The sequence below is a fragment of the Vipera berus genome (genome assembly GCF_964194415.1).
Source record: "Vipera berus genome assembly, chromosome: Z".
NCBI lineage: Eukaryota > Metazoa > Chordata > Lepidosauria > Squamata > Viperidae > Vipera > Vipera berus.
Window position 1 is genome coordinate 74,840,521 of NC_138205.1, and position 27,997 is coordinate 74,868,517.

General features: G+C 37.3%; 1 protein-coding gene across 1 annotated transcript in view; it reads left to right on the plus strand.

Moving 5' to 3' along the window:
* Positions 1 to 27,997, plus strand: part of PDE1C (phosphodiesterase 1C) — a gene marked incomplete at its 5' end in the record, with an annotated part of 265,881 nt that overhangs the window by 200,249 nt on the left and 37,635 nt on the right. Inside the window, 6 exons of the mRNA XM_081344420.1 lie at positions 13,360 to 13,488; positions 15,652 to 15,753; positions 19,555 to 19,675; positions 20,903 to 20,984; positions 26,684 to 26,804; positions 27,740 to 27,915. Of these exons, the coding sequence (XP_081200546.1) occupies positions 13,360 to 13,488; positions 15,652 to 15,753; positions 19,555 to 19,675; positions 20,903 to 20,984; positions 26,684 to 26,804; positions 27,740 to 27,915 (731 nt within the window). The remainder of the gene's footprint in view (positions 1 to 13,359; positions 13,489 to 15,651; positions 15,754 to 19,554; positions 19,676 to 20,902; positions 20,985 to 26,683; positions 26,805 to 27,739; positions 27,916 to 27,997) is intronic.

Sequence of the window (27,997 nt, forward strand, 5' to 3'; positions counted from 1 at the left end):
AAGTTTTAGATATTATGTCAATATACCTATGGGGTATATTTGCCATTAAATTGCTAAGTCTAAACTTCATTAGTGTAGTTTCAGTTTTTCTTCTCACAATTTGAGATTTTGGCTATTAAAATAAAGTTCCAGGCAGGTCATAAAATTGTAGTTAACAGTTTTAAATATAGCAATATATTTATATATATATTTAGAAGCTGGAATGATAATTTATGATATATTATTAGGTATATAAACCTCATATCTACTTTCATGCTTCTTCTTCATATTTAATTTCATATAATTTATTCATGTCACAACATTTTGGTTTTTGTCAACCCCTTTAGTGGCACCTAGTTGAGATGATTTTCCCCTCTTTGCTATGTTTTTTTCTCCATTGAGTGCTGTAATATGTGTTCTGAATTTCTATTTTCATTTGTTAGTTAGTAAAATACTAAACCAATTATTTATACTTTATAATCTAAAAGAAATCAAATAATAAATAATATATTATGAGTGGTTTTTATTTATTAATAGACTGATGATATATAGGGACAATACTGAAATTTGAACACAGGTTTGTAACATCTTTCTGTCATGCTAGTTTTTTCACAACACCTTGATATTTGGCTTTTAGAAAAAATGCACAGAAAAGAATCTTAATTGCATTTGTGCAGTCTTTGTCAACATACATATGCCTATTGATGTAAAAAGCACAAACAGCTACAGATGAATGAAAAATGTTTTATGCTGTCTATAAAATACATAATTAAAATTAAAATATACAATTACCTTTAATTCAGAAGCAATAGAAGATAAATTGCAAACATATAATGTTGGCAACAGTTTAGGTGAGTACAGTTTCAGAAATTGAGTTTATATTTGATGGAATTCAAAAGGAAACAATGAACAGATCATGACATGAGAGAAAGGATATATAAGTAAAAACTATGACAGCAGTTTGGGAATGGAATAAGTTGCTTGTTAAAGACTTAACAAGTGGAAGCTGCTAAACCAGCAGTTGTACTGCCTGATTTTCTGCATTGGGCTAGATAATCTCAAGGCTCCTCCAATCCATTATTCTGTATCCAAAGGTAAGTAGTTTATAAGTAATTTCAAGAGGAAAATTGAATACTACCAAATTTGCAGGAAAATTAATCTCAGAGCAATTTAACACATCAAATTTCATATGAAACTGCTCAGAAATTTTGAAGTCATACTTTTTTAAATTGTAAGCTATTAAAAGGTCTCTTTTTATTTTTTCTCTCTGAAATAAAGATAAAATATACAAATTAGCAAAGCAGATTGTGGTTGTACTAAATTGAATAAAAAGCATTGTAGGCTTTTCAGGTTATGTCATCTTTTGTCTATACTTGCTTAAACTGTTCCACTGTCTTGCCTGTGCTAGGAGACAAATAGTTTTCTGTTTATATGGACATACACACCACTGTGCAAGTGTGCACACATGCACACACACACACACACGCACACGCACACGCACACACACACACACACTTATTGACAGACCCAAAATGGAACTGGGAGGTAGAGGGAGAAATCGATTGGACATATAAAAGACAGGAGTCAACACAACAATATTGTTTATAATTGATTATAGGTCTTAAATGTAATCTGAAATCATGATGAATTATTTGTGTAATATTAAATGAAAGAAGGTGGATTATTTTTTTAAAAAATTCTAATCCAATTGAACATGCCATTGGATATAAAAGAAAAGGAGAAGGTAGATAATTTGAATAATAAATTAAAATGAGAGGATAACAAAAAGAATCAAGAAAAGACGATAAAAATAAAAAATCAGTTGGCTTTTCATAAGAGAGGATTTTTATTTCTATAGCACATTTAGGTATCACTCATTTCACTATCTGTGAGTTGAGCAATTTACAGATTAAAAGGTCATAAAATCATATGAAAGATACAGTTAGAACTAAAACTAAATGACAAACAAGAACAAGGATAAAAAATAAGTTAAAAGACAGAGGGAGCATTCTCAGACCACCAACATCCTCAAAGTTGTATACCACTTTTTGATAACCATGCAGATTATCATGTTTTTCTGGAAGGTCTTCATGTTTTTCTGGAAGGCCAGAAAAGTAGGGATTGACCTCATTTTGGGGTGGAAGGAGGCAAGATGTTCCATAGGGCAGGGACAATATTAGATCAAGCTTTCTTCATGGATCCTGCCAGGCAAAATTCTTCAACTGATGGGGTTTGTAACATATCCTCTCTGCTTGACATATTAGGATAGGTGACTATAATTTGAATGAGATATGGTCCCATGCCACCAATGGCTTTTAAGATGATAACTCACACATTAAATTGGGCCAGGAAGCAAACTGGAATATCCACAACATTCAGCCAGGATGGAGATAGACAATTGGGTATCATTTGCATACTAATAATCTCATCCTGTGGTGATCAGTGATTTCACCTAGTATAGTCAGGGCTTTTTTCTCATAGAACGCTCAGAACGGCGTTCCGAAACCTTTTTTTGCGAAAAAACAGAACAAAAACAAACAACCCAGCTCCCTTATTGGTTTTCCTAAGCCTATTGCAGGGCTAGCAATCTTGGCTCTTTTTTATGACTTGTGGACTTCAACTCCCAGAAATCATGAGCCAGCCATGCTGAGGGGAAAGGGAGAGGTTTCCAAGCTGAGCCATGCTGGCTCAGGAATTCTGGGAGTTGAAGTCCTTGAGTCATAAAAGAGCCTGCACTAGAGGAGGACATAAAAATTATTTACAGGATTACTTCTTTAGGAACTAAACTTTAGAATCTAAAACAGCTAATTCAGAAAAGCCAACAGGAAAGAACCTCACATTTTTCATCTGCTTCTGTCTTTTGGAAGGTAAAATTAGATAACAAAATAATCTATTTCTTATGTTAACATCTCTGCAATGAAATCAAAGGTAACAGGAAAGAAATGAGAAACATTTTTCTCAATGTAATATGTCTAATTTAGCTGATTCTAGAAAAAAAATAGTATCTTTTGTACACTCTTGAAAACTATTTTGAATCTAAACAATTCATAAGAATGAAATATTCTTAATTTGGACTTTACTTTTACTCTTTGGACTGTTGTGTGTTTTGAAAAATAGATTATTTATAATCTAGTTATGTTGTACTTCAGTCTTTAAATAATTAACCTAGTATATACATAACAATATATGATGTTTTCCCTGGTGAGCTTAATATCAATAACAACATTTATTAAAAAGGCTAAAATAATTTCTGGGGGTTTTATCTGTATAGTAAAATTTTGGACAAGCAGTGATCATGTTACATATGTGCATAAGCGTAGTCAGTAGCATATGCCTTTTTAAAAATATCAAACATGCAAAGAAACAAAAATAAGTCCAAAATATCTGTATTACCTCCAGAAATGCCAAGTTTGCAACCAATATTTCTCATCCATAACTATGGCACCCTAAGGATACCTGCATACACGCAAATGTTTCTCTGGGATCAGTAACGCAACAGGGATTGCTTTTTCCTTCCATTAACATATACCTAAAACCAGTTTATTGCATTTGGCCATTGTACTAAAAAAAATCTCATTCATTTAATTTCAAATCAAGTGAAAAATTGATTTAAATTATTTTATTAAAACAAATTAATGGCAATTCTTTTATAAAAAGTTGCCTCAAACAAAATAAGTTTGACATGCCTGCTCTAGATAGTTGAATGTTCCAAAATAAATTCTAGACCAGGCCTGTACATGCAGCCTACCAAGCACCCTTGGACAGAGCACAGACTTTTTTTAAAAAGTAATAAAATCACCACCACTGCCCTGAAAGTCATGTTGCCTAGTGCCTCCATGGCTTACCATGACCACAAGCTCCAACACTGTAGATGCTCCTCTAGTCACCAAATCATTGATTAGCCCACCAGCATTCCTTTGCAGAACACAAAGATTTTTAATTTATCAGTGTGGGCCTTTCCTTTCTACAAGATAATAATAATAATAATAATAATAATAATAATAATAATAATAATAATAATAATAATAATAATAATAATAATAATAATTAGTAGTAGTAGTAGTAGTAGTAGTAGTAGTAGTAGTAGTAGTAGTAGTTGGAAGGGACCTTGGAGGTCATCTAGTCCAACCCCCTGCTCAGGCAGGAAACCCTATGCCATTTCAGACAAATGGCTGGCCAGTCTCTTCTTAAAAACTTCCAGTGTTGGAACATTCACCACTTCTGGAGGCAGGTTGTTCCACTGGTTAGTTGTTCTAACTGTCAGGAAATTTCTCCTTAGTTCTAGGTTGCTTCTCTCCTTGACTAGTTTCCATCCATTGCTTCTTGTCCTGCTTTCAGGTGCTTTGGAGAATAGCTTGACTCCCTCTTCTTTGTGGCAGCCCCTGAGATATTGGAACACTGCTATCATGTCACCCCTCACCCTTCTCTTCATTAAACTACACATACCCAATTCCAGCAACCGTTCCCTATATGTTTTAGCCTCCAGCCCCCCAATCATCTTTGTTGCTCTTCTCTGTACTCTTTCTAGAGTCTCGACATCTTTTTTACATCGTGGTGACCAAAACTGGATGCAATATTCTAGGTGTGGCCTTACCAAGGCATTGTAAAGTGGTATTAGTAATTCACGTGATCTTGATTCTATCCCTCTGTTAATGCAGCCTAGTACTGTGTTGGCTTTTTTGGCAGCTGCAGCACACTGCTGGCTCGTATTTAAGTGATTGTCCACTAGGACTCCGAGATCTCTCTCACAGTTACTACTATTGAGCAAGGTACCACCTACACTATACCTGTGCATTTGATTTTTCCTGCCTAAATGTAGAACCTTATTTTTTTCACAATTGAATTTCATTTTGTTAGATAGTGCCTAGTGTTCGAGTCTGTCCAGATCCTCCTGTATCTTAAGCCTATCTTCTGGAGTGTTGGCTATTCCTGCCAGCTTAGTGTTGTCTGCAAATTTGATGAGTTCCCCATCTATCCCCTCATCCAAATCGTTGATGAAGATGTTGAAGAGCTGCACAGACCTCTTCTAGATTTTCCTCTTGCCTTTCCGAGTTAACTCCTTGGTCTGTCATTGAGCAAGAATTGACTTTGTAGGGAAGCATATTATCATTTGATGTATTTAACATATGTTCTACCTTTATTTACCAATTATATAATATTTGTATGCAATCCACATGGCGAGGTTTGGTGAAACTTACAATAGAAAAAAATATTTTTAAAATCTTAAGATTAAAACATCGCCTGGCCTGCACTGCCTCCGCTGCCCGCATTGCGCAGCCCCGCCATATAGAGTGGGCTCTGCTGCTCCCACAGCACCAGCCACACCAGCTCCGGCCCCAGGGAGGCGAGGCCGCCGCCAACACCCTTCGCACCTGTGACTGCAGCAGCACCGCCCCCCCACCCCTCCGCCTCCTGTGCCCGCCAAGATGAGAGTTCCGGCACCTTTTTTTTTTTTTTTTAGAAAAAAAGCACTGAGTATAGTTGATTTCACCCATGTAGTGCCAAAAAAGAGGAGAGAGAGAGCAAAAATTCTGATGTACTTACAAAGAAATGCTTTGGGTCACTCCCCAACAACACTGTGCAGAACCAGAATCAGAGTAAGGAAGTGAATTAAGCAACAGATCTTTGCCACAAACTCTAACTCCAACTGTGGATTATTGGTTACCAAAAGCCACTAACAGGTCAAGAAGAGCAAGGATGGATACACTAGCTCAATTAGAATAAAATTAAAGAGGAAATGCCAATAAATAGGGCAGAGGCATTGTTATCTATCAAGTTTCTACAATGAAAGTTATAGAAAAGGTTCAGAAAAGCTCACATTTCAGGTACTGTAAAAATTAGGGGATGAGCAGGGGAGGAACTCAAATATTACCCAGTCCTGAACAGGTGATTTAAGCAAATATTTATATATATACATACATATACATATACATATACATATACATATACATACACACACACACACACACACACGGAAAAAAGAAGATATTTTAGAGTTATACCATTGTTAAGAATTATTTTTAAGGATCAGCCTACAAGCTTCCTCTGTATGAATGAAGTGCAGTAATACTTCAACCTGTCATGAAACTGACAAGCTGATGGACATATGATGAGTATTAGAGAATAATATTCAGTACTTTAATGAAAAGATGACAATAGTAAATGTCTGGTTTTAATGGACCAAATTAGTATTCACACTGCAGCCTTCACATTCGTCTAGTTACCAAGAAAGCTGGGAAACAAGTGTATCTCTTGTTTAAGTGGTTATAGTTTTGAGCTTAGATGGAAGTTATGTTGAAACCTACTTAGCTATTAAATATACTGTATGGCCTTGTGGAGATCTTTCACAAAGAACCTTCATACAATGTAATTATAAGACTAAGATCATGCAATGAAAAATGATTCTTTCCTTCTCATCATAGAATGTTAAAAACATATAAAAATGCAAAATAAGCATAGTAATACAAGAACGAGCTTAACGTCCCAGATAGCCACGATTGGGTGGTCGCTGACCCTGAGCCAGACATCCTAGAATGTGAAGTGAAATGGGCCTTAGGAAATCTGAGCAACAACAAAGCTAGTGAAGGTGACAGTATTCCAGCTGAGCTATTCAAAATCTTAAAAGTGCAGTAAAAGTGCTACACTCAATTTGCCAGGAAATTTGGAAAACTGGACTGGTGGGAGGAGCCAAGATGGTGGACAGGCAGCAAAGGCTGTAAAGAGCTCCTCCAAAAGTAAAAGCTTTATTTTATTTTACTTTATTTTTATTTTAACTTTTTAACCTTTTTAAGATTGTATTTTTAACCTACCCCCTTTTAACCTTTTTAAACCTTTTAAACCCATTTTTAACCCATTTTAAACTTTTTAAACCTAGTTTCAAACTTATTTTTAAACCTGTTTTAACAAACTTGAATGGGGAAAAGAAGGAAGAGACAGTACTGCAGCAGAGAGTTTATCCAAGCCTCTGAAGCAGCAGAAAATGGAAGATTATATTGCAAACAGACAGTCTGTTCCAGTAAGTAACTCATTCACAGGCACCTTATCAGATAAATCTAATTTATGTGACTCATTGGAATGGGACTTACAAACCGAACTGGAAGGCAAACAGCATGTGGAGCTGTCCTCCTCCCTCTCGGAGAATGACTCCCATCCTTGGAGCCCAGCAGCAGCCTTCATTGCACAGGAGGGAGATGTAACAAATTTAAAGGGGGAAAATGTGACAGACTTCCTTTCCAGATAATGTTTGCTTACAGCTCAAACTGTAAACTCAATATATGATCTTTTGTCAATTGTCATAAATAAGTCGACTGCCTGAAAGAATCTTTTGCAAAGTTTGTTAGGAGCCACCCAAATACTGTAGAAGGACTTGGGAGGATAACCACGGATAGACATGGGATGGCTAATTCAGAAAATGAAACTAGAGAAGGACCTTGTCTTCCTCCCAAAAATTTGAACACAAATAGAGAAAACACTCAATCAGGTAAAGGCCTAAGAGATGACCAATATAACTACAGTCTGCAAACTAACCAGGTTACTTTGCAAATTTATGACAAGAGAGTAAATAGAGGGCGTTGGAGTAATAGAGAAGCTGTTAGGCTATCCCTGAGCCAGCTGCTCCGCTGTGAATTCACTCTGATAGATCTACTACATGCAGAGTGGCTGCCAGCAAGAACGCAATGTATGAGAATTCTCCTATCGTTCAAGCAGCCCACAATTCCCTCCATGCTCTTCAGAATGAAGCCCTTTCTGAGCACCTTTTCAGTATTTCCAATAAGGGTCTTTTGCTCAGACAAAGTGTGCCCACTCCTGAAACAGCGTCACCAAGAGGAAACTGTCACTTTAAATCCAGGCTGCAACAGCCCTCACATTACTAAGCCTGAGGCTGCTGCAACTGAACTGACCCTGAGAAGGCAAAGAAGCAATATACAAACTATGTTACCCACAGCTGCAGGAACTGCTGAGGATGTGCCAGAGGAAATGTTGATTGACCTATTCAGTGCATTGCCAGAACCTGAGCAAGTTAACATCATTCAAAGATTGGATGACCTAAAAGAGGCACTGACAACAACTTAATCTACAGCAAAGCCTCTATTTAATTTGGCTCCACTAATCACGGATCCTTGTGACAATATATTTAACCAACAATCTGCTTTTACCTCAACAGTAAAAAAAAGTACTGTCACACAGGCTGACAGTGGCGTAACTGCACTGACTGACCCAGCCTTTGAGAAACAACTGAAAGACAAAGGGCTTCATCACACAGTGCCCCCTAAGCTGACAAACACTAAGGATATATTCCAGCTTCCATCCTCATTTGATTTAGAAGTTCCCACAACATATTTCCACAAGATGAATCCTCAGCTACACCCCTCCAAAAATGGACATAAATCTACATTTATAGACTTAAGCCAGAGTACCTGCCCACTGAAAAAAATCATTCTTGGAGCAAGAGCAGAGGCACACTGACAACCAAGATATAGAGGAGCAACAACAAGTTCTGCAACCCACGAGGAGAAATATCGAACCTCACAACAACTGTGTTTATATGGGAAGCTTAGATGATATCGACCTGGCTCCAATGTCAAGTTGACATCTGGCATTTTTACCATCTAGCCAATCAACCAAGCCAGACCACCTTGCCTCTGAGAACCTTATACAGTTGATGACCTGGAATGTAGCTGGCTGGAAAGGGATGGTTGAGAGTGGACTAATGAGCTTTCTCTCTAGATTTAACGTAATAGCCTTTCAAGAAACCTGGCTAACTGAAGTGGATGAACCAGTACAACTGCCAGGCTTTCAGCGATGGGCCTCCCCAGCCCAAAAAGCAAAGAACAAAGGGAGACCCTCTGGTGGGCTATGCATTCTTATAAAGCAAGAGTTGCAAAGGCAGGGAGAGAAATTATATAACTATGATAAGTATCCATACTTCCTAGCTGTCAAATTTGAATATGACCAGTTTGATTTAATATTGGTAAATGTGTATATTCCTCCAAGCACATCCCAGCACTATAATTCCGAATATTGGATGGGCTTGGAAGTTATCCTAGAAGATATATCTATACTGTACCCTCAGTCCATAGTGCTATTATTAGGAGATCTGAATGCTAGACTGGGTCCCTCTCTGTATGAGCTTGCCCAGAAGAAGGGAATCTCAAGGGAGTTCTTTGATAACTATCCTCAGTGGCTCTCGAGAGACTGTAAAAGTAATGCCGCTGGCCTGCTCCTAATCTCCTTAATTTTTAAGGGTAAATTTTGGGAGGTAAATTTGGGAGGTAAATTTTGGGAGGTAAGGACAAGAATTACACATACCCTTATACATACCACTCAGCCAATTCAAGAGGTGACCCAAAATAAAAGGTTAATTTGGGCCAAAGCTAATACTAAGGCAATATTAGAATGCCTTAAAACAGAATGCTATTAAGTGGGCTAGAACAATCCAGTCATCTACTACTAACTGGATGTCAGCCTTCAATACATTTTCCGATCTTTGTAACATACTGAAGAAACACCTAACAGCTAAACCTGCTACAAAAAGAGCCCAAGTGGGTAGACCTCGCTGGTTTGATCCTGATTGCCAGCAACTGAAAAAGAAATTGAAGGCAGCCATGAGGCTTGCCCAGAGGAATCCTACTGCCCATATACAAGCTAAGCTGCTGCACACAAGAAGGGAATATAAAAAAAACAATAACATTAAAGAAAAAAAGTTTTGCCATTTCAATCTGGTCAGAACTCGAGTTGGCTGCCAGAAGTCATAACTCGGTATTATTTTGGCACTCTGTAGCAGGTATTTAGTAAACCCTAGAACTCACCCCCCCTTGGCCACCAGTCTAAGAAAAGGAGATACAGTCCATCATTAAAAGCTTAAAGAGCAATAAAGCCCCAGGTGAGCATTTTTTACCAGCAGAATTATTTAAGAAATTTCCCAATTGGTGGGGCCCTGTATTAGCAGGTCTTTTTACACACATAAATAACACCTGCCATATACCAGATGGGTGAAAGATGGCAATAGTTATCCCAATATATAAAAAAGGAAATAAAAAGGATCCTAGTAATTACAGGCCCATCATCCTGATAGACATTATAGCAAAAAAAATGCTAGGTACCTTTTGAACAGAATAGAAATCTGGGTAGAGGAAAACAACATCCTCACAGAAGAACAAGCAGGTTTTAGACAAAACAGATTTACTATTGATAACTGCTTTGTCCTGAACCATCTAATTGTCAAATATGCCTATAAGAGGAGACCCCTCTTTGCTGCTTTCATAGACCTTACAGCAGCATTTGATATGGTAAATAGAGAAGTACTATGGAGTAAATTGACATCTCTTAAAATAGAATCCAGACTCCTGGCTTTGATTAAAGCCCTTTACACTAGTACCTGTTTGAGGGTGCGGTATGGGGTTAATGGGGCCCTGACTAACAGGATTCACACAAATAAAGGGATAAGGCAAGGGTGTATCCTGGCCCCATTATTATTTAATTTGTACATCAATGACTTGCCAGGTTTAATGAAGGATACCATGGTACACATGCCGATGATCCTAAATACTTACTGTAACAGCTTGCTTTATGCTGATGATATGATTGTATTATCATACTTACAAGTAGGATTACGTAGGCTATTAAGAAGATTCAGCTCTTATTGCCAGGATAACTCCCTAATCATTAGCAAATCTAAATAAAAAATAATGGTGTTTGGAAGAAACCATCAGAGACATAAGTGGCAATTAGATGGTGAACCAATTGAGCAGGTTAACACCTTTGTATATTTGGGCGTAAATATTTCCAAGACTGGATCTTGGGCCTGCCATCATCAATGGAGTACATTTAGCGCAAAAGCCCATTTGAATTTACTGCTCAAACTAAAGAACCATAGTTACCCAGTGTCCCTAGCCCCATTAATCAAGGTTTATAAGGCTAAGGTTACCACAATGCTCTTGTATGGAGCAGAAATTTGGGGTCTTTACTCAACCACAGTCCTAGAACAAACACAGTCCCAGCATTTGAGATGTATTTTGGGTGTAGATCCAAGAACATCTGCTGCAGCAGTTAGAGCTGAATTGGGAATTCATACAATTCAGGCATTATCTAAATTTAGAGCTTATAACTACTGGTGCAAAGTTAATGAAATGGAGACTGATAGATTCCCCAAATTATGCCTACTAGAGCAAATAAAACTACAATCACAAATCTCCTGGATCACCAAACTTACAAATTTTGTAAGAAGCTGTGGCCTTCCTGTTTCTTGCGTAACAGGAGAACAATCTAAAAAAAGAGTTGCCCAAAGAAGTAAGGATATAGAAGCACAAACTGATATAGCTATACTTAGTAAGGTGGGTAACTTGAAATGGCTGAGTAAATACAAACATACTTTTCAAGTAGACAGTTATTTGAAGTCACAACTCCCAAAACATCTTAGGGAGATATTTATGAGAGTGAGATTTGAACAGCTTGACACAATGGTCAGATATGGGAGATTTCATGCTATACCCTACAATGAGTGTCTCTGCATTTGTGGAGTGGCAGAGGTAGAGGATCTGGCTCACATCTTATTTGACTGTTGCCTGTATAAGAGGGTGAGAGACAGGTATCTTGGTCTCTATACCAAACGAATGACCCATTGGGATCCCCATATCAAAATAACTTACCTTATGTCCGGCCAGAACTTGAAAATAACATTTAACATAGCACAGTACTTAAACAAAATGGTCCAGTTGAGATCTGCATATATGGGACTGACTGGGATAGATTGCAAGGGCGACTCCAAAATATGTTATCATATTTTATCTTAAATTATTATACATTATTACAATTTCATTTTAGATTGTGTTTTATTACTATTTCATTTTAAATTGTATTTTATTCTAATTCCATTTTAAATTGTATTTTATCAAATTCCATTTTAAATTTCCTTTATCAAATTTTAGTAACAATTTGTTGCTGGAACTTTGCACTTTGATATGGCCCAAGGGCTAATCAATAAAGACTTTAATTATGTTAATGTAATTTTAATAGAAAACTCAACAATGGCCACAGGACTGGAAAAGATCAGTTTACATTCCAATTCCAAAGAAAGGCAATGCCAAAGAGTGCAAAAGTTGGCTTGAAACGTAACATTAAGAAAACCAAGATCATGGCATCCGGCCCTCTTAAGTCCTGGCAAATAGATGGGGAAGAAATGGAGGTAGTGACAGGTTTTATTTTCTTGGGCTCCAAGATCACCTCAGATGGGGACTGCAGCCAAGAAATTAAAAGATGCTTACTCCTGGGGAGGAAAACTATGGCAAGTCTAGACAGCATACTAAAAAGCAGAGACACCCTGCCAACAAAAGTGCGTATAGTAAAGGCCATGGTCTTCCCAGTTGCAATGTATGGCTATGAAAGTTGGACCATAAGAAAGACTGAGCACCAAAGAATTGAGGCCTTTGAACTATGGTGCTGGAGAACACTCCTGTGAGTCCCTTGTACTGCAAGGCGATCAAACCGGTCAGTCCTAGAGGAGATCAACCCTGACTGCTCTTTAGAAGGCCAGATCATGAAGTTGAAACTCAAATACTTTGGCCACCTAATGAGAAGGAAGGACTCACTGGAGAAGAGCCTAATTCTAGGAAAGGTTGAGGGCAAGAGAAGAAGGGGACGACAGAGAATGAGGTGGCTGGATGGAGTCACTGAAGCAGTAGGCGTGAGCTTTAAATGGACTCCAGAAGATGGTAGAGGACAGGAAGGCCTGGAGGAACGTTGTCCGTGGGGTTGCGATGGGTCAGACATGACTTCACAACTAAGAACAACAAAATAATTGTTCTGTTAATCCCATTATTTACTGCCTCCTAGCCACTTACCTAGAAATAAATATAACCTTAATGTTAATGGGATTTACTTCTGAATAAAAATGGTTTTACGGATTTTTTTTAGTGTAATCTAGCAACTTGATTTATTCCACAGCATTTTGAGGGAAAGGGACAATAATCTCAAAAAAAAAAGAAAAGAAAAAAAGCAGGTTTTATCAACTGACATTGTGGTTTTCCTGAAATACCTGAGAATAATTTGTCTATGGAGATTCTCAGTCATTCAGATCATGGTTGTCCCAAAGGTGCTTTTTTCAAAAGGCAACTGGACTTTGTTTTTCCTTGAAGACATTTTACTTCTCATCCAAGAAGCTTCTTAGAATAATTTATTAAATACATATAAAGTGTGTGTGTGTGTGGGGGGGAACCACTGGCCTAAAAGACTTAAAATGGATTTTGGTTCTCTCATCAATTTCTTACAAAATAATAAATACTAGAAATGAATAATTTGGTCCTGCACAATAATATTTTTAGCTATAGCTAGAAGAATATAAGCCAATCTTTGCATATAAGAATGGACTTTTTTGCTTTATAGATCAGATACAGCCATTCTGTACAATGATCGATCTGTGTTAGAAAATCATCACCTCAGTGCAGCTTTTCGACTTTTGCAAGATGATGAGGAGATGAACATTTTGTCTAACCTCTCCAAAGATGATTGGAGGTAAGAATGCTCATTGTCAACATGATTGTTCTAGGTATTAAATGTACTCAGTGGGAATCTTGATTCACAAGCACACAGCAGAATATAGTTTGTTATCAGTTAAGGTGAGAAGCTGTTGAGAGGAAATGTATATTGAAGTAATTCAACTGAAATATAAATCATTTTAAAGAATGCCATAACAATAAATCTTTGGTGCTGTTGTGGCACCTAGTAGGATTGCTGTTGCCAAAGAATTGCAGGGAAGAAAAAAAAGAACCCAAAAAAATTACATCTGGTCAATGAGATAAAATCTTGAATTATCTGAAACAATATTTGTTTGTTCAATTATTTCCCAAAACTACAATGTATTCCAAGAAAAAATACACTTTCTTCAGCAGCCATAAGAAAAAACAATAAGATCAAACATGGAAAATTGTATATTTTCTCATATTAGTTAACATGGAAGGCAAAGAAATAAAAGCTTTTTAAACACAAGTGCAAATTTCATGTTGAAACTTACAGAATTTGTTTGTTTCTTTATGTAGACTTTTTAATAAATCATCATTAAAATACTTTAATGGCAATCATGCTTAGTTGTTTTTTAGCTGCTTATAGCTAAAAATAAGATCCTAGACTAGATTGTCATCCTTGCAAGATAGTCCAAAGAATAAGCACACCCGGATATATTAGTTACACTAACAGAACCTTGCAAGTCTGAAAGTATATTTCCCTCATCTCTTTTACAAGCCAAGAAACTAGGGAGGGTCTCTTCTGACATGTTTGCCGTGCACATATTCCTTGCCTTACCCAAGCATTCCTTGGCTTCAGCTCTTCCCCCATCTCCCAAGATCATTCCCATATACTTGCTGAGATTCAGTGCTTTCCTATCAGCATACATTTAGTAATACAAATTTGATGAAATTTTCAGTGCTCATTAGGGATGCTCCTGAACCTCACTGGAAGATTTATACGTAGGATCATTAGTCCTGAATATATAATCAACCTGGACTATCATTCAGTGAACATGAATATTGTTAATTCCAACAGAAATTACTATTTTATTTATATCTTTTTGTGTCTATTTGTCTGCAAGAACAAGTATCCTGATACATGTGCTTTCATTAACTGCTATAGTTTCTGTTTTTGAGGATTTATTTCCCGATTTACAAAGCACATTCCTATGGATGGATTTCATTTGAATGTTTTCACTTCCCCAGACATTCAGTTTAGTAACTGAAATCTCAAATTGTTGAAATCACCAATCATGTTTCAGAAAATAACCATGTTGATTAGTGTCATATTCCATTTTTTATGTGATAGAACATAAATTGGTCCAGACTGTTAAGGGAGGAATTTCATAAAAGATTACTCAGTCCTGGGAAAGAAGAAAATATGAGAAAGAAACTCAAAATAACCCTGCTTTGATTTTGTTTGGTATGAGATTTAACAGAGAGAAAGTGTAAAATGTTTTCAAAATTCTGATATAATACCCTTTAACAATACCAAACATTCTGCCGCTCCTGTTTCTTGACCGTGTCTACATCAAAAGGCTTACAGCTTGTTTATTATATTTATGTCGTATCTCTTCTTGATACATCAAGGGTGAGGTAATGGGGGAAGTCACTATTTCTTCTAATAGAAATTCTAATTTTACTTGAGAGATAGTGGTTGGCTCAGAGAAATCAATGACTTGTATGAATAAATGAGATCCTGTCAATCCTGCTATGCATGATATTTGTTGACTCTGCTGTTTCTTCATCTCTGCATTCGTAGGCCTGTGTTGTTGAATTATAATGAGTGAAACCTTTAACAGAATACCAGTCAACCAAATAATGTATGTCTGTGTTCTTGTATGAGTGATTTTGCCTACTTTGTGTCATATTCAGCTTGATGATTCTGGAAAGCTGCATTTCATAAAAGAGGTTTCCTAAGGTCACTTTAAGAAAAGCACTTTATTATCTCTTAGCAAGCAAGACCCTAGCATATGACTAAATTGCATATAACTCCTTTCCCAGAAACTCCAGTAAAAAAAGATAACATGAAGTACTGAGTGACACACATGGGAGGGAAGAGTAAGAATGCCATAAACAAAGTTCAGACTGAGAAAGAAAAACAAGTGTTTCTTATATGTTTCTTTTTCTCATACTCTCCTCATTCTTCCCTGCTCTGGATATCTGCTAAAAGAGAATTTAGGACTCTAGTGATTGAGATGGTGCTGGCTACAGATATGTCCTGTCACTTTCAGCAAATCAAGGCCATGAAGAATGCATTGCAGCAGCCAGAAGGGTAAGAGACCTTCTGACACTATGGAGAGGAAAGGGCTCTATTGCAGCTGGTACTTTGCCACTTTATTATACGAGCTTCAAAAATACCTTGCTGAAAACAGCAGCAATAACAATAACATTCTCTGTTGTAACTATTTCTTTTTCCAGTGATTGGATTCAACAAGCAGTCGCATGATTTCAGAAGAGCAAAGAAAATATTCTTCTGATTGTATCACTGATATACCAGTTAAAGCCAGCTTAACTGGTTACCAATTAATGTAATATATTGCATATCGGACTGCCCTAATAGAATATTTGTGGGATATAAATGTCTGGAATACATTAGTCAGTGTTAGTTATACTAAATCATACTTGTTACAGGACCAGTTCAAAGTGCTGATATTAATTAGTTTGGATCCAGTTTATTTAAAGACCTATCTCCACCCACATGATCCTAATCAGATTTTAATATCAGTATCTGAATACTGCTCCCTGTTCCACTAGTAGGAGTTACAAGATAGATGAGTAGCAAAGACAGAGTCTCTTTGAAATTCTTCCTGCAGCAATTAAAAGGATTATTCTAATCTGCATATACCTTGAAATAAGAATTTATATTCTATAGCTACTATTTTTTCTTTTTTTATTTTAAAGGCCTGTATGTTCAATATTGGTTTTAGGGTTGGGCTCCTAATTAAACTGTGATCCAGTTTGTGAATATTTTATTATGAGGAATGGACTATATGAGTAGCATTTAAACATTAAACTTTCTTCTGTTCCATTGGGTCATGCAAAACATCTTTTCCACAAAAAACACAAATTAGCATCTAGCTCTTTTCCTATTGAAGAAAAGGCAATAAAGGCTAGAAAAAGGCAGATACCCTTTGAAATTCATTACCAAAAATGCAGAAAATTATAGAGATGATTTATCTGAATTTCTACAGAGGAAGGAGAAATTCTCCTCAAAATGTCTTCAGAAATACTTTGTTGTTGTTAGTTGCGAAGTTGTGCACGACCCATCGTGACCCCATGAACAATAATGGGATTAACAGAACAATTATTTTGTTGTTCTTAGTTGTGAAGTCATGTCTGACCCATCGCAACCCCACAGACAACGTTCCTCCAGGCCTTCCTGTCCTCTACCATCTTCTGGAGTCCATTTAAGCTCACGCCTACTGCTTCAGTGACTCCATCCAGCCACCTCATTCTCTGTCGTCCCCTTCTTCTATTGCCCTCAATCTTTCCCAACATTAGGCTCTTCTCTAGTGAGTCCGTCCTTCTCATTAGGTGGCCAAAGTATTTGAGTTTCAACTTCATGATCTGGCCTTCTAAAGAGCAGTCAGGGTTGATCTCCTCTAGGACTGACCGGGTTGATCGCCTTGCAGTACAAGGGACTCACAGGAGTGTTCTCCAGCACCATAGTTCAAAGGCCTCAATTCTTTGGTGCTCAGCCTTTCTTATGGTCCAACTTTCACAGCCATACATTGCAACTGGCAAGACCATGGCTTTTACTATACGCACTTTTGTTGGCAGGGTGATGTCTCTGCTTTTTAGTGTGCTGTCTAGATTTGCCATGGCTTTCCTCCCCAGGAGCATGCATCTTTTAATTTCTTGGCTGCAATCCCCATTTGCGATGATCTTGGAGCCCAGGAAAATAAAATCTTCACTACCTCCATTTCTTCCCCATCTATTTGCCAGGAATTGAGAGGGCCGGATGCCATGATCTTGGTTTTCTTAATGTTACATTTCAAGCCAACTTTTATACTCTCCTTCTTTACCAGCAACAAGAGGATCTTTAGTTCCTCTTCACTTTCTGCCATTAGAGTGGTATCATCTGCATATCTTAGTTTGTTGATATTTCTCCCGGCAATCTTAATTCCAACTTTTGATTCATCTAGACCTGCCTTTGTCATTATGTGCTCTGCATATAGGTTGTACAGGCAGGGTGACAGTATACAGCCTTGCCAGACTCCTTTCCCAATTTTGAACCCATCAGTGGTTCCGTGTCCAGTTCTCACTGTTGCTTCTTGACGCACATGTAGGTTTCTCAAGAGATAAATAAGATGGTCTGGTACTCCAATCTCTTTAAGAACTTGCCACAGTTTGTTGTGATCCACACAATCAAATGCTTTAGCATAGTCAATGAAGCAAATATTTTTCTGGAACTCCCTAGCTTTCTCCATGATCCAGCATATGTTGGCAATTTGATCTCTAGTTCCTCTGCTTCTTCAAAATCCTGCCTGTACTTCTGGTAGTTCTTGATCCACATACTGCTGGAACCTAGCTTGTAGGATTTTAAGCATAACTTTACTAGTGTGTGAAACGAGTGCAATGGTCCGATAGTTTGAACATTCTTTGGCACTGCCTTTCTTTGGAATTGGAATGTAAACTGATCTTTTCCAATCCTTTGGCCACTGTTGAGTTTTCCAAATTTGCTGGCAAATTGAGTGTAGCACTTTTACTGCATCGTCTTTTAAGATTTTGAATAGCTCAGCTGGAATACTGTCACCTCCACTTGTTACTCAGCTTTCCTAAGGTCCACTTCACTTCACATTCTAGAATGTCTGGCTCGAGGTCAGTGACCTGCCATTTTGGTCCTTTATCATACCCATTTTTGCATGAAACATTCCCTTCATCTCTCCAATTTTCTTGAAGAGATCTCTGGTCCTCCCTATTCTATTGTTTTCTTCTATTTCTTTGCACTGTTCATTTAAGAAGGCATTCTTATCTCTTCTAGCTATTGTCTGGAATTCTGCATTCAGTGGGAAAACAGTGGGAAAACTTTCATTAAGTTTTCACTTAGTATGTAGCTGAAACTGCAAACCACTGAAGAGATGATTGCACAATGAAATATAAGACATTCATATACCCTACTTAGCAATTGTATAACTAAATTGGTGCAAGAATACAAAAAACCATTTATTATCTTTTTTGGAAAAAAATTCTTAGCAACTTCTCTCACATCAGATTTAATGAGATTTTGTTTATTTTGTAGGTAAGGTATGATTTATGAAATATATATTTCATTCATAAATATGAATGAAAGAAGAATTCGTTCTGCCTAGTTTCAATAAAAGCGTCATATATCTTGCTTGTTAAAATACTATCTTGGAAGAGAACTAGGAGCAGGGGTAGAATCTTTATTTTTTCCCCCTTATTTTTAGAAACAAACCTGCTTCCTTCTTATTTTTTGGTTACTCCAGAACGTCCACTTGGATTTATTTCTTTTTAAAAAAATGAATTCTAATGTCAGTCCCCAAACTTCCTTATGAAGGCATGGAATTTGCAGATTCATGCACTAGATTTTATCTACTGGAACTGATTTCAGCTGAAATAGGATTGTCAAAATATATTTTTTGAGGTAGAATGTATTATTATGTAACTGCTAGAAACACTGCTGGGCAGAGGAGCTTAAAAAGGGGTGAAAGACCTTGCTTGGTATTTGAAAGCATATTATGATAAATGTCACAGAAAGTAATTACAGCTGGCCATCACCGTGTATATATATATTGACCTTAGGTTCTACATTTTAAGCCATGAGCATTTTTTCTTAATATTAGAAGGAAATATGGAGACACCCTGTGTTTCAGACTCAGATAAGGCAAATACTAAATGTTACTTGTTTAAGATCTGAATTTTTTTCCTAATATTCTTACTGGCTTGAGTTCAGAGACCGATCTTGTATTTTGACTATGTTTTGGATGCAACTTCACAAGCTATTGTTCATTAGGTTATTGTCCGCATATCTTCATTTCTTTGGTTAGCAATCTTTTAAAAAATCTATTTATTTAGGCAATTAATTTATGCCATTATTTTGGTTTTTCAGAATTGACAAACCAAAAGCCTTATCCCTGATGTTGCACACAGCTGACATCAGTCATCCTGCCAAGGCATGGAGCCTCCATCATCGCTGGACCATGTCACTGTTAGAAGAATTTTTCAGACAGGTAACATGAAGTTGATCATGTCAAGCTGAGGAAGGTGCTTAGAAAGCTGAGTCCCAGAAATTTATTATACAATTATATTATATATGATGCTTAATATTACTGTAAATGGTTGAATGCCCCTCACATAACTCAGAAATAAGCTAATTCCTTTTCCCATACCCTTCCTTCCTTCCTTCCTTCCTTCCTTCTTTCCTTCCTTCCTTCCTTCCTTCCTTCCTTCCTTCCTTCCTTCCTTCCTTCCTTCCTTCCTTCCTTCCTTCCTTCCTTCCTTCCTTCCTCTGGGATTCTATAGGCTTGACATAGGCCTGTAGAAATGAAAAGAAAATTCCCCCCTCAATCTTATTTAACAAAATGTGTTATGAAGAGATGAGCTATGGCAAAAGTTCCAAATATGGTATCTAAGTACACATAGTTTTTGTTGCTGAGTTTGGGGAGGAAGGCTGCCTGCTTCCTTGTTTTTGTGGCTTTACTGAATTTTAATTACATTTTAAAATTGTGCTAATTATCCCTCATAATGGTTGTCTCCATGTTAAAAATTGTGGCTTTTACTTCTGGCCAGGAAGAGCGGCAAGACCATAGAAAAAAATTCCACATACCCACAGATGCACACATCATTTAGGCTAACAAATTTTGCTTCTGTTTTCAGTCTTTTCCCAAATATTAAGGGGAAACTTGAGGGAAAAAATGCTGTTTTGAGTAAAAAATAAAAATATGATCAATTAACTTTCTCTAGGTAATACTCTACACCAGGGGTGTCAAACTCAATTTCATTGAGGGCCGCATCAGCATTGCGGTTGCCCTCAGGGGGCTGGGTGGGTGTGGCCTGGGTGGGCATGGCCTACTGGGTGGGCATGGCTAAAGTGTGTATGGCCTACTGGGTGGGCATGGCCAGCTCTACATCATTCACATCAAGGGTGCCTATGGGGGCCTGGGCAGGAGTGGGACAGATCTGAGGGTCTCTGGCAGGAGGAGGGTCTCTGGGCCAGGGCCAAGGCAGTGGGGGCCATTCCCTCACTGTTTCCAGAAATCACTTCACGGGCCGGATCTGGCCCCCGAGCCTTGTGTTTGACATGTCTGCTCTACACAATCCAAAAGTGGTTAGGCCAAATTGTACGTTCTTTTCTGCATGAGATTTAATTTCACAGAACATTGGGATGAAAGGTATGAAACTGGAGATTGTGTCTCTCACATTCTTGTGATATTTTGTTCTCTCCTTCTACTTTTCAGGGTGACAAAGAAGCAGAATTAGGCCTTCCCTTTTCCCCCCTGTGTGATCGTAAATCCACTATGGTCCCTCAGTCTCAAATAGGTAAATCCAAGATTCCCAGGGTCTGAAGCTGTTAATATATGAACAGATTTATATATGATGTGAAACAGATGTGATATATATGACGCTCACATTGTGAGGGCCGTCAAAGATGCCACTCTGCTGTATGAACAGGGAAGGAATTTACAGCACCTTGGTTGAAAGGACTAAAATATTAAAATGTCAATGCAATGAGGGTTCATTGAACAAACCTTCAAACCTTGAACAAACTAATCTAATGGTGAAAGATTACATTAGTAGTTATATAAATACCAGATGGGAATGCAGAAAGGTCAGAAAGCTGCAGCATCCTCTTGTCCTTGTCTGAAGTATAATATTAAGGCAATTCTGAATGTTTTGCTTGCCTACAACATCTCATGGAGTCTTCTTTTATGTGCAGAACTAGGTCTTTTATTGATAATCTTTAAAAGGCTTCCATGTCTTGAGATATTGGAGGGCTGACTGGATTCCTGTGATGTAGGATTCTGTTTATAACTATGGACATTTATTCTTTTTTCTTTCCTGAACAGCCCTCGTGATAGAATTTGACTTTTAATTTAAAAATGATTACATTCATTGCACAAATAACTAGAGGATTAATGATGAATTATATTGTTAACTGAGATAATTACAGCAAATAAATCAAGCCCTTACAAAATACTACTAATTTGTATAGCCTTCACTGTTGGAGCCTTTTATTTAATTTTTGGGAAGTTTACTGCATTGCATGGTGTTAATAATCATATTATCTGCATAAATCTCATGCTATAACATTAACTATAACTTTTCTCTTCTTTGTCTGCTGCTCAGTGGGCAATTACTTAATAATTTCATGTACTGAGAACATTTCCCCCCCTGAAATATAATGTTTTTCTCAAAGACGTTTTAAGACATTAGGAGAATATTCCATGAGTGTTATTCTTAAGTAATGGATTAAAATTCTATACAAGTAATCTTTGATCTACAACTATAATGGAGTCTGCCCCTTATGGTCACAAGTGATAACAATTTGCTTAACTAATCCCCACCTTTGCTCTCCCTGATGCTTGGGCCTATGCCTCTCATGGGTCCCCACAGGCCTTCCTCCCATTGCCCCTCCAGACTCCATATCCCCCCACCCCCATCACCCATCATGGTGGTTTTTGGGCACTAGGTCTCTAAAAGGTTCACCTTTTATGGGTCTGTCGTAACTTCAAGCGGTTGTAAGTTGAAAACTAACTATAGTAAAAAGTAGTTGATTGATTCTCTTACAAGAAATATGATAAAAATCATGGGTTAAGTAGGGGCATCTGCAGCCAGCTGAGATTTTTTTCAAACTTATTCTAATATTACAACACAATCTCTAGCCATTATAAACTTGCAGATGATATTTTGACCATATACAGCAAGATAGAGTTTTAAATCACGATGCACTTTTTGTCATCTGCTTGTGGATGGTATTTACTATGATTAAATAAATAAATGCCCCAAACAGGAGTCTGACTGTAAGATATCAGTAGGATAATAAAAATAGCAACATCAGGAATTTATTAAATTGTATGTATTGCATATGTATAGCTGGTCATTATTTCAACTAGCTTAACAGTTAATGAGACTGAATCATTCCAGCAAGTATTCATGAAATGTGTATCTGTTACATTTTGCAAACCAAAATAAGAAATATAGTATTAGGAATACAGGCAAATTTGACGATCACGAGTACTGGTAGTCCAAAATCTTCAAAAATCAGGCAAAATAATTTTTAGAATTTAAAAAGATTAAATGTTGAGCTCACAAAATAATTTTTTGACTAAAGTATCATTAGAATGAAGTATAACTTTATTCATATTTTTATTGGCTTTGCAGTTTGATATTTTATTTTTATAATAAAGTTTTCAGTGAATGAGCATGTTGTATGATACTATGATTCAATTTAACTGCCAAAGTTGTTTTTAACCTAATTTATTTTGAAAAGACAATTTTTAACAATCTGTGTAATGTTGATAACTGAAATCCAGTCTGCTTCCTCATCAGTCAGGCCAAATGGCAACAGAATACAAACCCAAGAAATTGTAATTGCTCAACAGGAGGTTTAGAACATGTAAACGTGTGTATCCTTCTGTCTGAGGCTGCAGCAGCCTCATTTGACAGGAGACTTCCATCTCTGTTGTCATCAGTGTCTCTTTCTTTTGCTGATTATTGAAGTAATAGTTTTTAATGTTTGTCCTTTACCTGATAAAAGGAAGTCTTGCCTTTCAGAACATGCTAAGCAAATAGAAAATGTTTAATGTCTTTTAAAGACCAATTTGGGCTCTTTGCTCTCTGTTTTTTAACAATAATTTTTAAAACTATAGTTGCTAATGACAGCAATAGGCTTTGCCTCTATTTTTTTTTTTTTAAGTTAGCCTTCCCCAGCTTATTCTCCAGATATAGATGTCTTGTTAACTTTAGCTATTCTGGTTTTTTCCTAGAATTTCTTTTTGTTACAACTGTTCTATAATTCCACTGGCTTTAGTCAGAGACTGAACAGTCTCATAAACAAACAGAAAAGAAATAGCTGATTCCTTGGGAAATTGAACAAAGGCATGTAGCTAGCTATTCTGGTAATCTAAAAGTATTAGGTTTGAAGGAAGGAACATAGCCTGTCCTGGATGAGATTACACTGATCAAATATATTTGCAATTTAGATATTCTTCAGCTAGCTTTATCCTCAGATGTAAAAGAAGCAGAATCAATCAGGAATGTCCACAGTTGCACTCTTTTCTAAATACATTAATGACAATGCTCAGGGCTTTTTTTCTCATAGAATGCTCAGAACGGAGTTCCGGCACCTTTTTTGGATGGAACCTTGTAGGGTAGGCAAGGCAGGTTGTATGACATGTGTGAGTTCCGGCACCTTTTTCTTTTACAAAAAAAGCACTGACAATGCTATATTGAAAAGCACTATTCAGTGCTTTTTGACTGAGTCCATTGAAGGTAGTCTGAAGTCACAAAAGTCACAAAAGAAATTGAGTACAGTGACTAAGTGCACAGGTTTCAACTTCCCTAATTATTTCACTATTTTGGGATAGACAAGAAAAATAAAACTTCATATAAATATGCAACATATGTTTATTGGGCTGTATATACACATACACGCACACTTAAAATACATACATACAGTGTACAATTTAAATTGTGAAAGCCACTTCCAATTTTACAGAAAAATGGAGTGATGATAATAGGAATATACAGTAGCTCTGTTCTGATGTTGCCATATATCAAATTACCCCTTTCTCCCTCTTTTTTAGCCCCCTGATGCACAGGGCAAAGTGCAGGCCTTCAGTTACACAATTATATCAGCTGTCTTGACTTTATTTACTTTCCTGTAGATACTTCTACCCTCTGTGTTTAAACCCAATCTAAAATAATGTGCACATCTGAGTGGTGCAATCCTTTTCATGCATCTTTAGGGAATTTATTTTGATAAATGTGTGTAAAATTGCATTCCTGGAATCATGTACATGTTAAGTAGCAACATACTTTCATTTGTCCATAATGGTGCAGTTGGAATGATATTAACTAAAAAGTTCCCACATTGGGTCTGCATGAATGCAACTTTAGCATCTGCTGGGTAAGTATTTCTACCCTTTCAGATTTCCTTTGATATAAGGGGTGGGAAATGACCAAATTACAGTAGCTATTAGTGAGTTTCTTGTTTGACAGATACAGATAAGCAGTTATCCAAGGTAAGTGATCAGTTCTGAACAGTTATGGTGATTATTCCCATTTTTGAAATAAGCAAGGTTATAAGAAATCCTAGTGGCTGAAAAATGGGCTTTGTGTTTCATACAACTAAGTTAAATAAGAGGATTTTGTGGAGCTATAATTACATTTTGCATGTGTAGTCATATTTTAATGCTTCTGTTTCTGTAGCTATTTCTATAACACTGTGCCCAATTTGCTCTGCAAACAGTGAATAATAATTTAAAACTTTATTGTGAAATAGGAATCATTTATTATAGGATAACTTACAGTTTGATATTTCTGTAATGACTAATTTTTTATACGATTTACGGAAAATATCTCAAAATACAGTATACCTATTATTATTTTTATCTTGTAAATCAAATGCAATGATTAAGATTAAAAGGGGTCTATTCCCTTTCTTTTTATAGATGCAATTAAAGAAGTTGTGTTATGGTTTCATTATTACATTACTCTTATAAATTTCATTCTCCAAGCTGGGATATTATCAGCTGTATTAATAATTTGTCTCAGATTTTCAAAAACTGACACAAAAGCTGTCCCCATCTGTTGCATGTTGAATTATTTACAATGCTTTATTTGGTCATTTAAGGAATTCTCATATACAGGTACTCCTCAAGTTACGAGTGTAATGGAGCCTGCCCATTCCATTCGTAATTTGAGGACTTGCAGGAGTGCATCTTGTACCTTGAATGCAATCACTCCCTGCTTTCACCCACGCATTCGCTAATGGCACATGAGGTATCTCAGGGTGGCGAAGGCCAAGGGGAGGGGGCTAGTGATGGAATAGGTCACCTGCTTCAGACCACCCAAGGCCTCCCCCGACCCACTGAGATACCTCATTCTCTGCACAATTGCTTCCCCCCCATCATACAACATCAAAACTAGTTGCAAAAATCTAGCGAGCAGTCTCCTCTCAAGCTGTCTCCTCTCCAGCCTCTCTGCCATACAAGATTACAGCACTGAGAAGCTTCCACTTTTGAGGTGATTTCATTGCCTCAAAGTGTCTGCTCAGCTTGCAAACACTTTGGGCATCAAAAATGGAAGCTTCTCAGAGCCGTATCTCATGTGACTTCAGTCACAAGATCACAATGCTGAGAAGCTTCTAGTCTCCACACGTCATTCCTATGTGTCATCCTGGGCTCTGCTTTTGCCAGCAGGGGCCTTCAAGGAAAGGCCCCTGCTGGCAAAAGGGAGGCTGGGGACGAAGTGTGCATCAAGTTGGGCCTCCAATTTTGGCAGCAAAGGGCCTCTGTTTTTTGCAGCCAAAAATGGAGTCCCAGGTTGATGCATGTGTCGTCCCCAGCCTCCTTTTTGCCAGCAGAGGCCTTTCCTGGAAGCCTCTGCTGGCAAAAACAGAGCCCGAGGCAATACACACATCAACCTGGGGCTCTGTTCTTGGTGGCAGAGGCTTTTTGCAAAGATGGCAAAAGACTTTTGCCACAGATTTTGTCCAGGCCTCCGTTTGCAAAGAACAGAGGCGATAAGTACAATGAGACCATGCGAGATCAGTAGCCTGAGATCTCACACTAGTGATCTCGCATGATCTTGCAGTACTTTAGGTCTCCATTCTCTGTGAAAGTACCATAGGCTTGAAGTAGAGAAACATCCAAGAAAGTGAAGGCTCTCTAGATCTTCACAAGGTGATTATCCACAGGCCTAGTGCCTATGGAGACTTGGCAGAGGGGAGGGAATAGTCAGGTGAATGTTGCAGTGCCTTTGCGGTCATTGGTAAGGGTGAATGACTGCCATGGTGCTGTAACTGATTCCCAAACATTAGCGGGTGCTTATCATGTAACTTCAAATGTTCCCTAAGGGAATGTTCGTAACTCAGGGATTACCTGTAGTAGGAATAGTATGTAGTAATGGTGATGGTTTTATCATGTTATTATAAGTATTGGTATATTTAGGTTATAGGAAGTATGCTATTAAGTAGCTGATTTTCTTTCATTTGTTTCCGTTCTGTGCTTTTCCAGGCTTTATTGATTTTATTGTGGAACCCACTTTCACTGTGCTGACTGATATGACTGAGAAGATTGTAACACCTCTCATTGAGGAAGCCTCTAACTCTGGTATGACGGGATTTAGGCGATCCAGGTCAGAAACCATATATATATATATATAGTAGAATCTGCCTCTTTAAAGTGTGTGTTTTGCTTGGGTTTCTGTGCAGATGTGTGTAAAATTTTATTTTTCTGGGGTAAAGAAAAAGTATTCAAGTCATGTGTGATATAATGACCAGGAAATTATCCAAGTTGATAATGAGACCATTATAAGAATAATATTTGGAAGAAGAGAAATATCCTGGGATGATTATGATAAATTCTTTGGGATAACTGGACCAAGTACATATTATCTGTTCTTGATATTGAACTTAATTCCAAAGAATATAATTGTAATTATAATCCAGACATAATGTTTAGAATTTAATTTATGTGACTGTAGTGTCTAGAGATATTTTCCCACTTTTCATTATGAAAAAAAAAAGATTGATTCACTACAAGCATAACTTTAAAGCTAGATGCCTTCTGCAACCCAGACTTTTTTCTTTGCCCAAATAGCTCTTCAACAATAAATTAAAATCTGAGTAAATCAGAATATGCAATGTACAATGTAGCATCAACTCCATGCCTCTATGATCCCACTGTGTCAGCAGTTTAGCTGATTTCCAGTTCAGCTGTCATTCAACTAAAAATGGATAGAGTTGGGAACAGAATGTTTTTCCATTGGCAGGAACTTTGGTCTTTTCCCCTGTGCTCTTCACAGAAGTTCCATTGCAGCGACATCATGCTGAGCAGCTATTATTTCACCATGTGGTTATTTTAATTTGTGAACAGAAGAGTGGATGTGAGAGGGGTTTAAAAATATTGCTCAAGGTATAATAAAGTAGGAGGGGCTCCAAATTAAAAAAATTGGCTAGGAATATTCTCACATATCAAAACAAAAAAGTGAAAGGGAGAAGAAAATGGCAATGTCACTTAGTATTTCTTTAGCAATTGAAATGCCATTAATATTGTATTATGCACTCCCAGTCTGAATAGCCTTAGCCCATCAGAAGTCAAAAGATCAAGTGTCAAGAGCACTGGGTCAGAAGGAAGTGCCTCACTCAACTGTTCCATCCTCACTGTGGACTTCAAATGTTTCAAAGCCACATGGACAGAAGTAGTTCAACAAAACCGAGAAAAGTGGAAAGCCCAAGCAATCAAAGGTAACAAAAACAGTGCTGGAAAATAATTTGCAGCAAAATGATGGATAATATATACAGGCTTATGCACATGTGTGCAGAGGAA